The 14,742-nt window shown below is 28.3% G+C and overlaps 4 protein-coding genes across 7 annotated transcripts; 1 reads left to right on the top strand and 3 right to left on the bottom strand.

Annotated features, from left to right (window-relative positions):
* Nucleotides 1-427: 427 nt before the first annotated feature.
* LOC127063315 (DNA-directed RNA polymerase III subunit RPC5) lies at nucleotides 428-4,591 on the bottom strand. Of its 2 annotated transcripts, none has more exons than XM_050992918.1 (8): nucleotides 4,417-4,591; nucleotides 3,860-4,116; nucleotides 3,534-3,721; nucleotides 3,267-3,439; nucleotides 2,981-3,185; nucleotides 2,698-2,900; nucleotides 2,424-2,587; nucleotides 428-2,350 (listed from the first exon to the last, which is right to left on the bottom strand). In XM_050992918.1, the coding sequence occupies exons 1-8, from the start codon at nucleotides 4,465-4,467 to the stop codon at nucleotides 2,089-2,091; spliced, it is 1,503 nt and encodes a 500-aa protein (XP_050848875.1). In that variant the 5' UTR covers nucleotides 4,468-4,591; the 3' UTR covers nucleotides 428-2,088. The 2 variants fall into 2 exon arrangements, with proteins under 2 accessions (XP_050848875.1, XP_050848862.1); XM_050992905.1 differs by having other exon boundaries at nucleotides 3,528-3,721; nucleotides 4,417-4,587.
* Nucleotides 4,592-4,647: 56 nt separating this feature from the next.
* LOC127063241 (vacuolar protein sorting-associated protein 18 homolog) lies at nucleotides 4,648-9,738 on the top strand. Of its 2 annotated transcripts, XM_050992710.1 has the most exons (19): nucleotides 4,648-5,028; nucleotides 5,094-5,277; nucleotides 5,369-5,526; nucleotides 5,610-5,783; nucleotides 5,896-5,943; nucleotides 6,070-6,259; nucleotides 6,335-6,456; nucleotides 6,539-6,757; nucleotides 6,843-6,959; nucleotides 7,055-7,167; nucleotides 7,243-7,354; nucleotides 7,473-7,655; nucleotides 7,749-8,066; nucleotides 8,163-8,298; nucleotides 8,376-8,597; nucleotides 8,690-8,841; nucleotides 8,921-9,018; nucleotides 9,094-9,405; nucleotides 9,494-9,738. In XM_050992710.1, the coding sequence occupies exons 1-19, from the start codon at nucleotides 4,948-4,950 to the stop codon at nucleotides 9,555-9,557; spliced, it is 3,003 nt and encodes a 1,000-aa protein (XP_050848667.1). In that variant the 5' UTR covers nucleotides 4,648-4,947; the 3' UTR covers nucleotides 9,558-9,738. The 2 variants fall into 2 exon arrangements, with proteins under 2 accessions (XP_050848667.1, XP_050848677.1); XM_050992720.1 differs by lacking the exon at nucleotides 5,896-5,943.
* Nucleotides 9,739-9,922: 184 nt separating this feature from the next.
* LOC127063342 (DNA-3-methyladenine glycosylase-like) lies at nucleotides 9,923-11,889 on the bottom strand. Of its 2 annotated transcripts, none has more exons than XM_050993011.1 (5): nucleotides 11,588-11,880; nucleotides 11,387-11,507; nucleotides 11,114-11,323; nucleotides 10,842-11,051; nucleotides 9,923-10,314 (listed from the first exon to the last, which is right to left on the bottom strand). In XM_050993011.1, exons 1-5 carry the CDS (start codon nucleotides 11,681-11,683, stop codon nucleotides 9,923-9,925), a joined length of 1,029 nt encoding a protein of 342 aa, XP_050848968.1. In that variant the 5' UTR covers nucleotides 11,684-11,880. The 2 variants fall into 2 exon arrangements, with proteins under 2 accessions (XP_050848968.1, XP_050848960.1); XM_050993003.1 differs by lacking the exon at nucleotides 9,923-10,314 and adding an exon at nucleotides 10,338-10,779 and having other exon boundaries at nucleotides 11,588-11,889.
* A 502-nt stretch (nucleotides 11,890-12,391) lies between these two features.
* Nucleotides 12,392-14,227, bottom strand: LOC127068162 (odorant receptor 82a-like). The gene is made up of 5 exons (XM_051003935.1): nucleotides 13,999-14,227; nucleotides 13,564-13,873; nucleotides 13,152-13,424; nucleotides 12,593-12,953; nucleotides 12,392-12,439 (listed from the first exon to the last, which is right to left on the bottom strand). Exons 1-5 carry the CDS (start codon nucleotides 14,225-14,227, stop codon nucleotides 12,392-12,394), a joined length of 1,221 nt encoding a protein of 406 aa, XP_050859892.1.
* Nucleotides 14,228-14,742: the final 515 nt, after the last annotated feature.

Here is a 14,742-nt window from a genome sequence, read left to right as displayed (position 1 = left end):
TCATATTTTCTGGTTACTACGAACTCATTAGTATATGCAAAACATGTCAGTATTATATAATCGTTGTTGCATAGTACGATTAAATAATTTCTCTTCTGTAACTTCGATAATATCGATAATGTTATTATAAATGTAAATATAAATGCGTATATATCAATTTCCTTGTTTTACTTACGAGTACATGTCTTTTTATATACATGGCATGTATAATATATATAATTATATCTATGAGTGTATATATATATATGATTATGTAAATACAATCTACAAGATTAATTGTTGATACAGTACGTTTGTATAAAAAAAAAAAATTGTTATATTTTACATAAAAATTTGCAGAAACAGAAATAAGTATATACATACGATTTTAACAAATTAAAACAGATATTATTGTAATATAAGATACCAATGATTTTTCTTTTGTAAATTAAATTTGTTTAAACTTTATAGTATATTACAGATCGCTTTACACCTGAACAGTACCACACCTGGTATATAATGAGATATCTCGCTTACTGCCTATCCATTTACGTTGCTGGTAATGGCAAACGTAACTCTACAGGAAATGCCTTGCTAATCGTAAAGGGGAAAATTCTCTCTCCGGAGTTTGCGGTGAACGTACGTGTATACAATGTTGTTTTCTTTTTTCTTTTCTTATGGCTATAACGAACGGTTATTGGAATATACATAATATAAACATAAAAAATTTCAAGCGATTATAAAAATATAAATACGAGTTTCGTGGATAGCAAAGAGAAACCTGTCCATGTGGATTTGAAGTAAAGTAATATTTTCACATTTTCTTCCCTTTTTCTGTTTTATATATTTATGTATTTTCCATAATAAATAAAACATATTTTGTAAATATAAAAAGAGACCATAATGCAGATAAATTATAATATAATCACATATATATATGTGTATGTACATCGTTAATTATATACACGGTAATAGATACATATGTGTGTATATGTATTTTAAGAATAGCATCCTTAAACTTGTGATAAGTTCTTTTTATACATATCCCATTATTTTTTATTGTTGTTAGATTTTTTATATGTAAAAATTAATTATGTAATATAATGAAAAATCAGTCAGAAGTAAACAACGTTAAAAAATAAAAAAGAATACACACATATATATATATTTTTTTTCTGTATCTCTTAAGTAATAATTAAATTCGTATAGATTTAGAATTATATGTACATTAATTAATTCTTAATTTTCTTATCCATAAGGTTTTTACTAAACATGTTATATAGCCATACAAAAAGAATTGCATTATATAGAAAAATATCGAATGATAATATTTCTTATTATTAGTTATTAATCTCATATATATATGCTTAATTACAATTACATTCAAGGAAAATGTTTACAATATAAAGTAAAACTTAATATAAATGTTTAACAAATTATAAACACATATAATCAACGATTAATAAATAAATCATTCGTTCTTAAAAAATATTTTTAATAGAATAAAAACGCTATGTTTACGAACGATAAATCATTTCTTCGAATGTAATCAAATTGTTATTATTATATTGTATATACGTGACGATAAAAATGTTACTTCACACCATTTGTTTTACTATGTCATTTTAATATTTTTCTTAATGTATTTACCGTACGACAGGTTTTTCTTTTTCCTGGCACGACAGTTTGCACTGGGACTTAGGCCTACGAAATAATTGCTAGCCGGTCCCAAGGGCCTGCAGTTCTGGAGAAAAGCGTGTTCAGCATGTTATTCGGTTTTCGTGATCGGATCACTACCTCTTGTATCAAATAGTTTCCCAATTAATTATCTTCACGAGGCTGGATCAGCCTCGATTACAAACTCACTGTCTCCTGAAAAAAATCTCAAGGGACAGTGCCGTGAATTGAACCCAGATGGTGAGTCTCCTAGTGAGAAGCAACGATGTTAACAATCACTACACCACGAAGACGGTTATTTTACGGCAGTGTATTAAACAAACACTTCACTATAATTGTACAGATGAGATAATTCATTATTTTGGATATAATAACAATGCCTATAAACGCTATTATAGATTTATATATGTCCTAATCGTTCGATGCTTTTGGTCATGTTGTTTCAGAAACTTTTCTAGATCGACTCGTTTTCTTATGTTTAACCGTTTCTGATGCACTATCGTCCGAAATCGATGAATCCCTCAATTTTTTTCCTCGACCTACATTTCTTTCTTCGTTCTCAGAACCAATAGATTCTCTATTCGATCTTCTCCTTTGACGTTGTGGTACTTGATTTTGTGGTTCTAACGTCTCGCGTAAATATTTTCGTTTGGCCTCCCAGAACATCTCTTGTCTTTGCGCTATTTCCGGATACCTATGTACGAATAATAATATGATATAATTCTATTGAAATTTTGAAAAATATACTTTTGAAATAAAATTTATACTTTTCGGCAAAATCTTTATTTGGTGGTACGATTAATTGCCATCCTTTTTTTGGTATATGTATTGCTAAATTTGTAAATATCTCTTTTATTTCCTCCGAAGGAAGTTTGATAACGGTAGATATGGCTCTCCGATCAAGGAATTGTTGTTCAGTAAATGATAATAACTAGAATATATATATATATATATATATTTATATTATTTAGATATTATATAGGTTTAAGAAATATTTTGTGTATACATTCTCTTGGAATAATTAATTTCTGTGATACTTACGATATAATCTCTAGCTCTGCACATGAGTTCTGCTGGTATACCATTTTGAGACGATACGCTATCTTTAATATAAATAAGTTCACTATTTACAACCCAGTTCCCTTGCACTAAAACTGCTACTTGCTGCAAATATTTCAATACGGCTGCAGTATCGTGCTCTGATGATAAAATTAATCGTAGCTGAGTAAATGATATCACCTTTGCTGGAAATAGTAATTCATTGAGATAATTATTAAAAATTCATTGGATTATACAGAATTATGTTCTTTTGTTTTTTACGTACCATCCTTCATAAGAATCCTGACTTGATCAAGAAGTGGTAATGTCCTAATATAATTAAGGGATGTGGTATGACTTAGAGTTTCACTCTTTGAATACTGTTCTTGACTAATAGGTGGTGCTAATAATTCTAAATACTGTTTATTTGTTAAATTTAATGCATTTATACTTTCTTCAGTAGATGAACAAAACATTTCCAAACGTGTCAGCTGTAAAAAAAGAAAAAATTTAGAAATTGTAAATGTTTAGTGTTACTTAAGTTTGAAGAAATAATCAATAATTATATTAACTTCAGCTTGTGTACTATTGACTGGAGCATAGTTCGTATGTATCCACTTTTCTTCTGAACTTTTTTTGGAAAAATGTTGAAAAGATTGTTCTTGCATTTTTTTAAGGAAATCTGGCGTTTGTCTATCAAAAGTCACATTCACTTGTTTAGGGCCTTCATCTTCTTCCTCAACATCTGTATTAATAATATATGCAATATAAATATTCTATTAAATAATTCATATATATATATTGAATGAATAAGAAAAATAAAATATTTGTACCTTCACCTATAGTTTTAGCTTCCTCTCTAGCACGTTTATCGCTTTTATCAAGATAATTAAATTGTGGCCTTAATTGTATGATACCTTTCAGTGGAGTGATATGTAATTCACCGTCTTGATAAACTGCAGCTGCATAATTCGTACATTCTGGTAATGCACGAGAAGAATGCAAGACTGTTTTATCCATTAGATCGCTAAAAGTAATTACTTATTCAAGATCAAAAAGTAAAACTATTCAAATATCTTTATAAATCTATCCAATTCCATATATATAAGCCAAGTTATATTATGTTCCTATTTCTTTTTCATAATATCATAAATTTTATACATACCTATCAAATACTTTTTCATCATCTTCTTGTTCAGTTTTAGAATTACCATCTGCATTAATGGCAATTTGTCTTCCTTTCATTTTATCATAGTTAAGGCTATATGTATCAACAGCTACTTCAATTCTGACCTCTTGATTTTCCGGTTTTATTGAAGTTTTCAAAAATGTTGCATTGTCGTATCCATCTCGAGCAGGTCGAATAGGATATTGGAAAATAAATAATTTATTCTCAAGAGTTTTGGATAAAAATACTGGAATCTAAAATATTCAATATATAATTAAATTGTGAACTCTTGAATAAATATGAAGTAAATATAAAAAGAAGAATACGATATTTTTAGGTTAATCGTTTTTTAATTCACGACATTATTTTTTTTATACTTCACTGTAATATAAGAAATTTGCGTTTGAAAATATTTTTTTTTTTTTTTTTTTTTTTTTTTTTTTTATTATTAAAAGAAACCTTCAATTATGTTGTTATAAACGTGTAACCTCAATATAATAAACGTTTGATAGGGCATTTAATTATTATTTATAAAGAGAAACTATTGAATTTACCTCCTTAACCACCGGGTCATCTTCACTTTCCGTCATATTTATATCCGACATTTTTATATATTTTATTTTATAGTTTTTACAGAAAAGATGAAATTCAGCAAACACGTTGCAAGACTAAACCGTAGACTATTTTTCACACGCGTTTACGTTTGAAGATCAGATAACTAAGATAGAAAAGTATCTATAGATAAGAAGAGGAGGGCCCTTTAATCATTGTTACCAACCGTATGATGAGCATAGTACGTGTTAATATTACCAATTTTTAACTTCATCGTTTATATATTCTTCTCAATCATTCAAATAATACAATTTTATACATCATAATGGATAGTGCAATTTTATATATTACAATAATAAATAAAGTCAAAGAAAAATTATAATTGTGCTTTAATATAAATTTATATAGCTCATAATTGTTATGAGAGACAATTAGTTCATAATAGTATAACTGTGTGATCAATGAATGAGTGATAAACCTACATAACACAATATATTAATTTTATTATTTAGTGCTACTTATTATTTAGCAAAATGACTTCGATGTTTGATCAGTATGAGCAAGCATCTCAAAGATCTAAACAAGTAGTTCCTCCACCTATTCGAACAGATATTGTAAGTTGCATTTATTTAATTATTTAAGCTTAATGTATTCTCATATCTATGAATAATATTTACAGAGCACAGCTGGCTTTATCCAAATGAAGTTACAAGATGACGGTCCAATATTCACAAAACAGAAAATCATTTTTTCGCCTTCTGATAAAATTATTCATCTAGTAGTCAGTAGTAATTTAATTATAATAGCTATGGCTAATAATGTTCTTCTTCGTATCGATATGAAACAACCTGATAAAGTAGAGGGTATTATATTATATTTATAAGAATATATATATGTATATATAATTATATAACTTTATTTTCAAAACTTCTAAAAAATTGTTTTCTATTACAGAAATTGACATTTCAAAATATGCAGTAGGCATGAAGATGTCAAATCTATTTTTGGATCCTTTAGGTTATCATTTGTTAATAACATTGACTCCAAAAAATGGAGATAATCCTCCACCGGAATTATTATATTTACATAGGAAAACAACCAAATTAAAACAAGTATGATCGGATCAAAATAAATTACATCGCTATATATTGATAATTTAATATAAAACATAACGTTTTCAACAATTTATTTTTAGGCTGGGAAGTTTAAAGGTCATGAAATTACCGCGGTAGGATGGAACTTTTCAAATATTTCGGAAACCGTAACAGGACCTATTCTTGTGGGTACTTCAAAAGGTTTAATTTTTGAAACAGAAATTAGCGATGGAGATAAAATATTTAACACAAGCTTGGAGCAGTATTGGCGGCAGGTAACTTGGAAAAATTTTATTAACTTTTTTTTACTATCATTAGCATTACATTAGATTAACATAACATTATAGTGCATTAGCTTTTTTATTCCATAATTCATTATTTCCAAAGCTTCCTAACTATTTACCTCTTTATGGTGCTAAGGAGGTAGAAGGATTGGTAAGTTGGAAATGCCTTATTTAAGCATGTACATGATGTGTTCATTCATCAAAGCTATAATAATTATATTTGATATTGATAGAAAAAATAACATGTCATTTTAATATTAAACTTTTATTTCTTCAGGTATTTGATATAGGAAAGAATAGTAAACCTCCAATTACTGGTTTAGAATTCCATAAGATACCTAACTCTGATAAATACATGATTATTGTAACTACTATTATGCGTATTTATCAATACATTGGATCAGTACAAAATCCTGATGAAAAGCCCTTATTACAACAAGTATTTAATAAATATTTAAATGTACAAGGTAAGTAGATATTGACATTTTTTTATGCGTATCTATTTAAAATTATTTGTTAATAATCACTCTTTGATTGTATAGAAAGTTTTGTGGAAGTAATAAGTTCTTTAACTTACTCGAAATTACAATTTTATTATCCATCACTTGGTGTATTACCAAAATCATTTGGTTGGTTGACTGAGACAGGTATATTGTATGCACATGTAAGTACTTAACGTTACAAATTGATAAATTATATAATATAAAAAATAATAAAACATATTATTTTGTTTTTTTCTATACTAGATAGACCCAAATTTATCTGATCCAAAAAATGCATTGATAAAGCAACAGATGATAATATGTCCAGAAGCCAGTCTAATGGGAAACAGCAAATCTCATACTAATACTGCACCACTTTCCTTCGTGTTAACGGAATTTCATGCTTTATTACTTTATCCGGATCGTGTGAAAGGCATATCACTATTAAATCAAGACCTTATTTTTGAAGATATATATAACGATGTATATATATATATATATATATGATTAATTTATTAAGTATTATTTAATATTATTTTTTATTTTAATAATATATTTTTCAATGTAGACAGTTGAAAAGTTACTCAATATTGTGAAAGATCCGATAAACCGCAGTATCTGGGCTTACAGTGAAAGAGCAGTCTTCAAATACAAAGTGACGAAGGAAGACAGAAATGTTTGGCAGGTATAAGTCTTTCTTTATTAATAAATAATAATTAAACATCATATATACATACATATCTTTCGATCGTATCTATATAGCGATCATATTTTTCATAGGTTTATTTAGACAAAGGAGAATTCGAGCTTGCTAAACAATATTGCAAAGATAATCCTGCATACATTGATCAAGTACTTGTCAAACAAGCTGAAATGCTATTTAAAAATGAACAGTAAGTTGATTTAAACTTTTTTTGAACTATTCATTTATTAATATACGTATAGTAATGTTATCATCTTGTTTTTAGATACGAGGAAAGTGCTTTAACATATGCAGATACTCATTCATCTTTTGAAGAAATTTCATTGAAATTTCTTCAGGAATGGCAGATAGAAGCTTTGAAAATATTTTTGAAAAAGGTAATAATAAATTTCATCTTATTTCTTTTTGTTTGTTTGTTTTAATTATTGTTATATTATATTGTATAGTAAACAGATATACAAATTTATTAATAATTTATTTTTCATAATATTTTAGAAACTCGGTGGTTTAAAACCTCAAGATAAGACTCAAATAACTATGATTGTTGTATGGGTAATAGAATTATTTATGAGTCAAATGGGAGAAGTAAGAAGCAATGATAGCTCATATACTCATAATCCACAGTATATAGCATTGCAAAAACAATTTGATAGTTTTTTAGCTATGCAAAAAGTTGAAGTACGTTTTTTTCTTTTTTTATACATATATAAATAAATAATTATGTATATTGATTTTCTATAAAAGATACTTAATCTGTTATTCCTATTACAGGATTGTATAAAAAGAAATCGTAAAACAATTTATGAGTTAATGTCAAGTCATGGGGATAAAGAAAATCTTATGCGTTTAACGATAATGCATAGTAATCACGAAGAAGTAATAAGACAACATTTATATAAAAATAATTATTTAGAAGCCCTTGAAGTATTAAAAAGTCAAACGAACAAAGATTTATTTTATCAATTCTCTGGCATTTTGCTTCAAGAATTGCCACGTCCTACTGTGACTGCTCTAATTTCGCAAGGGTCTTTATTGAAGCCATCAAAATTGCTTCCAGCTTTAGTATCTTGTAACAGTGATGAAAAACACGTAAGATGCTTTAAAAATATTTAAATTATATTCTATAGCATGAAGAAGCTTTTATATTATATCAATATCAATATTTTTTTCTTACATTGTATCTAGGCTAAAGAAATTATCAGATATTTAGAATTTTGCATATACAAACAAAGTTGCCAGGAACAAGCGATTCATAATTTTTTACTTTCACTATATGCTCGTTATAAAAAAGAAGAAGTTATGCATTATATCAGCTCACAAGGTATATTTTACATCACGTATAAATTTTATTTATCTTTCATACTTTGTTTTCTCAATACAATTATATTTTTTTCCAAGGCCAATATATAAGTATGGTACATTATGATGTACATTATGCCTTAAGATTGTGTCAGGAGGTTGGTTTAACAGAAGCATGTGTACAATTATCAGCCTTGCTTGGTTTGTGGACAACAGCAGTAGATTTGGCATTAACAATTAAAGTTGATCTCGCAAAACAAATTGCGGCTATGCCCTCTGAACGTGATGATACTTTACGTAAAAAATTATGGTTAAAAATAGGTAATATATAAATTGTTTTTAATTTGTTATTGCATTGTATTTTAAATCAATGTTTTTTTTTTTTTATTCTTTTATTGTTGTTTTTTTTTCAGCTGAACACGTAGTGCGTGAGAAGAATGATATACAACAAGTAATGGAATTTTTACAACAATGTGATTTAGTTAGGATAGAAGATATTTTACCATTCTTTTCAGATTTTGTTACAATAGATCATTTTAAAGATGCCATTTGTAAATCCCTACAGGTAAAAACTTTAATGAATAGAATTGTAATTGGTAAACACGTACATTTTTCTTTTTTGTTTTCTATTATTGTGCAAATAGGATTATAATCGGCATATTCAAGATCTGAAAGAAGAAATGGAAGAGGCAACAAAAGCAGCTGAAGTTATTAGAAAGGATATACAAGCTTTTAGAACCAGGTACGTTTCGTTTTACGTATCAATATAATATATAAGAGAACGTACAAAATATTACAGTTGCGACTAATTTTATAGGTGCACTTTTGTAGATGCAAGAGATACATGCAATTCTTGTGATATTCAACTTTTATTAAGGCCTTTCTATGTATTTCCTTGTGGACATAGATTTCACAGCGATTGTCTTGTTGCTGCATTAACACCTATGTTATCAATGGATCAACGAACAAAACTTGCTGATCTTCAACGTCAACTTACTGCTATTTCAAATAGATCCGAAGATACAACATCAATTGGATTGGTATCTCTATCGATTAAAGATCAAATTAAAGCTGATATAGACGAATTGGTAGCTTCAGAATGTTTATACTGTGGAGAACTTATGATAGAGTAAGTTTGTCAATTATAGGATATTTACTATTGTTTGTTTATTTTTTTAGTTAGAATGCAGTGAATTGCTAAAAATGTTATATTTCAGATCAATTGATAAGCCATTTATAGAAGAAGAAGATTATGAAAGAGTAATGAGAGAATGGGCATAAATGCAATAGAGGTAATAATATGTCTAGTAAAATATATAAAGGTGATATGCGCCTTATTTAAATATTATTATCTTCGTAATTTGTACATTGAAATAGGTAAATATTTTTAAAGCATTTTATTTATAAAAAAGATATATTTATAAGAGAAAAGTAATGAAATAGTACATGTTTTTAAACCCGATTTGCAATTTATTTGTATTCTGCATAAATTTTTTTTTGCCCAGGAATAAATTGTATAAATATATAAAAAGTCTTCTTCTGTACTTAATGCAGATACTACAATTTTTAACATCAAAAACATGCAAGCGAGGATAATCTTTAAGTAATATTAATTTCGTATTTTTCATATATTATTAATTAGTTTTCTAAGTATCTGTTATATATGCTTCTGCTTTTTTATCACGTTTACTAACAGATTTATTTCCATAAATATAATAACGTAAGGGTTTGCTGGACCATTCAGGACCACAACTATCAATACCAATTCTTGCACACCTAACAATTTTGATTTCTTCTTGAAATGAATCATCTTCTATCCAAAGACCTTTCCATGTACACAGCGAATATTTATTATGACTTTTATGCAACTGGAAAGACATACAAAGTTTTGAAGGTCCATTACACAATTCATGTACTTTGAAGTCTTTAATAATTCCTTTGGATATATTTGATTTTTTTTTTAAGATCCGCTGATTAGTCATGTACTCAATGCCTTCTAAAGGATCAAGAGCTCTTATCAGCACTGCACTGCCATCACCTAAAATCTTACCAACATGTTTTTTTTTTTGGTGGAATATCGAAAATATCATCAGTAATTATATGGTATACGTATTAGTTTCGTGATCTCTATTATATTCGCTAACACTAGGATTTCCTAATATATAATAACGAGATAATTTAATTGGCTGTTTGTCTGGCAAACTTTCAACATGTACGGGTGGTACTGTTACAATAGTAGTAGATTTTGTACACGAATCACGTTCGATCCACAAATTATTACAATTATAAATATACTTTTGATCAAATTCATCTTCATCAATAACAAATGCGGTACAAATTTTATACGAGCTATTGCAAAGATCAGCCGTTTTAAATCGTTTAGGATTTTTTTGAATTTCTTTTTCCTTTTTGTTTTCTTTAACAAACATATTTCTGAGCAATTCCATATAGTCAAGACCAAGTAAAGGTTCCACAGCTTTGATTAATACATAAGCATCGGATTCTAAATATTTATTTAATATAGTTTTTCACAATAATAATTTATATTAATAATTACTAACTCACCTTGACTCGATATGTTGAAACAATAGTACATGCCATAAGTCATATATATATAAATTGTGCCGGGTGACATATACATTGGTATGTTGCGAGGTGTCACTTTATTTTGATAAGAATGAGAAGCTTTATCGACGGCACCTAAATAACCTTCAGTTTCTACAATTCTACCTTTTAATATCGTTCCATTTTCTAAGCGACGTACAAGTACCTTCCCTATTATTATACAAAAATAATATATATTCTAAAAATGTGCTTTTATAAATTACATTAATTACCTAAAAGATGTTGAGCAAGTTGTTCACAAGGTGTATTATAAAATTCGAATGGAAGCCTAGACGAACATATTTCTTTTTCCCAAGGTGTAACAGGTGGATCCTCTAATTGTTTTAATTCTTCTTTCATCATTTTCAGATCCACTACCGCTCTTATTTTTTTCCTCGTAACATTTTTATCCTTATGAGGTATTTCTATGATTTCTTTTTTTCCTATAAAGATTTTTTACGAATATAAAAGAAAAGCTTAAATATTTAATGTTTACATTTGGTTACCCTCAAAATCCTCTAATTTAATAGTGTCTAAAGATTTATCATTTCCATTTCGTAATACTTTCAAATTTATTCTAGATTTTTTAATCTGCTTATCCTTTTGCTGAAGTACTTCGACCAGATTCTAAGAATTATTATGAGAAATTATAAATGAGTAATCGAAAATAATATCAATCGTATTAATTGAAATTAACAGAAAACTACCTGTTCTGTTTTTGTAACCATAGCTGTTTCACAAACATCATTTTCATTATGATTAATTTTATTATCAACAGAATTAATCCTTTTCGTTCGTTTCATCGAAGAATCGTTATATATAGAACAAAATGTTCTATTATCGATAATTCTTCGTTTCGTATACTCTATTAGAAAATAATTCAGTTAAGAATATCAACTAATCGTTTACACGAATTTAAGATCAGATTTTCTAGTTCGATACAAAAATATATTTGAAGTTGGATAAAAGAGAGATAAACGTCAAACGTCAGTGGTACCACTATTAAGTCAAAAAAAATCGAGAATACATCAAGATAATTTTACAAATATCTACGATTAAGTAGATTCTATTGTAGCGGTAAATTTTAAAAGAGATCTCGATCAAATTTTCCATTTTGATTGTAAGTTCGATACCTTGCAAAACATTTTTTTTCTCTTTTTTTTTTTCCTTTTTTTTTTACATTGACATATCATAATATCGAAATAAAACTATACATACGATGCAAGATATTATTCAATGTTCTGTAACTAATCACACGTCGTAAAATTTCATTAATCGACGACATGTATATATAACGATATAGTATACCGGACCGAAAGATACAGCAAACTTTTGTTAGGTTACGTACGACGAGACTTTTTTCCTGTCACGATCCACTTCGAATAACATAAGAGAGAATATTCATATTTCAAATGTCTTCAAAATCGATACCAAGGGACAATAATAATTACATAACTATAACAAACAATTTTCTTTTATTTCTAAAGATTAAATGAATGTATTTATTTCAATTACATTTCTTTCAAAAGTGTGAAGTAAGAAGCTGCCGTATTGAAGACCTAGAAGAACGTGCATAAATATTTCTGACGGAATATTTTGTATTTATTTAAAAGAGGAAAAAGAAACAAAAAGAAAAAGACATCGAAGAGGAAACAAAAAAAAAAGAGAGAGAAAAGAAAAAATAGAATAAAATAAAAAATGTAAGTAAATACCTTAGTAAGAGTTTGAAGGGATAGAACTTTGAATATTGCCGCTTTTATGGAACAATATTCTTGTGCTCTTATAATCACCAGACAGAGGTCCTTCCGATAGCTCGTTGGTAAGTTGTACCAAGGTATATCGAAATAAATCGAATCTGCTATTTTGATGCTCTCTTGAATGAGTAATTCTGCGGGCCAACACCAAATTAACAATTGTACCATCATCGAGGATAAATAAGAAATGAATTTTATTAAATCTATTCCAGATGCACCGTAGATCACGGCATAACCACTCAAACAAATTTCTAATCCGCTCGTCAAAAGTTGTATAAATATTATGGGACTTATTAAATCGTTTGCTTCTTTGACTACACTGCGAACAGAAAGATAATAAACGTAATCGAAAACGTTCTTTTTTTTTTTTTTTTTTTCATACTTTTCGAACGTAATAAAGCGTAAATATATTCGTTACACTACATATGTATATATGTAAGTGTATATATATATATATATATATATATATATATATATGTATGTATGTGTATATACAAACATTCATATTTCTCTTTACATTATCATTCGTCGGTGATGCTCAATGCTTTTCTCTATCTGACATTTTAGCTTCACGGAAATCGCATTGTCCTTTATCAAAGCTTGACCGACATTCCTTCCAATACTGCGGAACCATGCTTGAATTAATTTGAATTGACCACATATATGTAGTATCAAGGTCATCATAGTGGCGTCCAAACCGGTAATTCCGGCACAACAGATAACTGATGCCAGAATCTGACATAGAAAGGCGATCTCAAAGCTGGGAGACTGTAAAGCGTTTGGTCCATACCTGATTTGAAAATATTACATCATATATCTATATATTAACAAATATAGTCAACAATATTAATAATAATAACGATGACAATTTCTTTTTTTGTTTTGTTGTTTTTTTTTTGTTATAAATCAATCAAAATTATTCTTATTACCAGACTTCGAACGGCATATGATAATTCATTTCGGTTTGGTTGCCTTTCGAGCGACCCTCTTTAATCGTGATTATCACAGCGGTGATCGTGAATGTGATAACGTTGCATAAACCACAAAAAAAGAAGCACAATGTTAATGTTCTAGCTTTGCCAGCTAGATACTCGTAGCATTTTCTATCGTTCGTATCATTGGACATGTACCAACATTTCCTTATATCTTCGTATAACTTTAACGATATTTTTCTTCTAAGTAATAAGTAAATCATTTTGAAGAGAAGCTGACCGACGGTCGTAGATACGCAACCTACCCCTAGTAAAGTAGGAAATTATTATTCCAATGTGTGTGTGTAAGTGTATGTGTATGTGTGCATATTAATTGATTTACTTTCAAATCGTTTTAAGTTAACTCGTTCAAAAAGTGGAAGTCGAACTTACCTGTCAATACTTCGATATCTCCCCAATTCATTATTATCGCTAAAATCTCTGGCACGAGAACACTGCTGACAGCTGTCAAAGCAAAGAACACGCGAAAATAAGCGAAGGACTTTTTCATCATGATATTTTTTTTCCCCTCGATCGGCCATATTCCAACGATATTGCATAAAATTTTATTGGGAAATATATAATAATCGATCGTATTATGTTCGAGCGTTTGCCTTTTCATTACGATCTTTTAAATTTTTATTTATAGATATTTTAATATATATATACATATATACATATATATTGATTTTAATATATATATATATTAAAAAATAATATATATATATATGTATATTATATTTTTTTCTTTTTTCCTTTTGCTTTTTCAATTTATGTCAGTCTTTATCGAAACACACGAACGATGGTGGTCTTACTGATGACAGAGAAACTAGCGTGTAATCAGTACCGTGAATCTCTAAAAGAGTTGAGAAGAAAATGACAGGATATCTCAGAGGTAGCGAACATACACAAACGAACCGCTGGCTTTTGTGCTTTCCCCTATCAATCGGTGTTACTTTGCAATATTAATGATTCCACTCTGTTCGACCACTTGTTTATTCCCTTCGTTCTCTCTCTCTCTCTATCTCTATCTTTCTCGTTAAACGAGCTGATGTGAAGAAACATAAGATATAGAGTACCGATACTGTTATCAGCCATTCGACTTGTACTTCATTAATATTTAACGAAAGACTCCAG

This window comes from Vespula vulgaris, chromosome 1, assembly GCF_905475345.1.
Source record: "Vespula vulgaris chromosome 1, iyVesVulg1.1, whole genome shotgun sequence".
In the NCBI taxonomy this organism is placed as follows: Eukaryota; Metazoa; Arthropoda; class Insecta; order Hymenoptera; family Vespidae; genus Vespula; species Vespula vulgaris.
This window is presented reverse-complemented; position numbering and strand designations above follow the sequence as displayed.

Coding starts and splice junctions, on each gene's coding strand:
- LOC127063342 (XM_050993003.1), bottom strand. CDS start 11,683: ATGAAACGAACGAAAAGGATTAATTCTGTTGATAATAAAATTAATCAT. Junction 11,508..11,587: donor TGGTTACAAAAACAGAACAG/GTAGTTTTCTGT, acceptor AATAATTCTTAG/AATCTGGTCGAAGTACTTCA. Junction 10,780..10,841: donor TTTCAACATATCGAGTCAAG/GTGAGTTAGTAA, acceptor ATAAATATTTAG/AATCCGATGCTTATGTATTA.
- LOC127068162 (XM_051003935.1), bottom strand. CDS start 14,227: ATGAAAAGGCAAACGCTCGAACATAATACGATCGATTATTATATATTT. Junction 12,954..13,151: donor CATCACCGACGAATGATAAT/GTAAAGAGAAAT, acceptor TTCTGTTCGCAG/TGTAGTCAAAGAAGCAAACG. Junction 12,440..12,592: donor CCCTTCAAACTCTTACTAAG/GTATTTACTTAC, acceptor ACGTTCTTCTAG/GTCTTCAATACGGCAGCTTC.
- LOC127063315 (XM_050992905.1), bottom strand. CDS start 4,467: ATGTCGGATATAAATATGACGGAAAGTGAAGATGACCCGGTGGTTAAG. Junction 3,186..3,266: donor TCAATAGTACACAAGCTGAA/GTTAATATAATT, acceptor CTTTTTTTACAG/CTGACACGTTTGGAAATGTT. Junction 2,901..2,980: donor CAGGATTCTTATGAAGGATG/GTACGTAAAAAA, acceptor TACTATTTCCAG/CAAAGGTGATATCATTTACT.
- LOC127063241 (XM_050992710.1), top strand. CDS start 4,948: ATGACTTCGATGTTTGATCAGTATGAGCAAGCATCTCAAAGATCTAAA. Junction 7,168..7,242: donor ATGCTATTTAAAAATGAACA/GTAAGTTGATTT, acceptor TCTTGTTTTTAG/ATACGAGGAAAGTGCTTTAA. Junction 8,299..8,375: donor GCATTATATCAGCTCACAAG/GTATATTTTACA, acceptor TTTTTTTCCAAG/GCCAATATATAAGTATGGTA.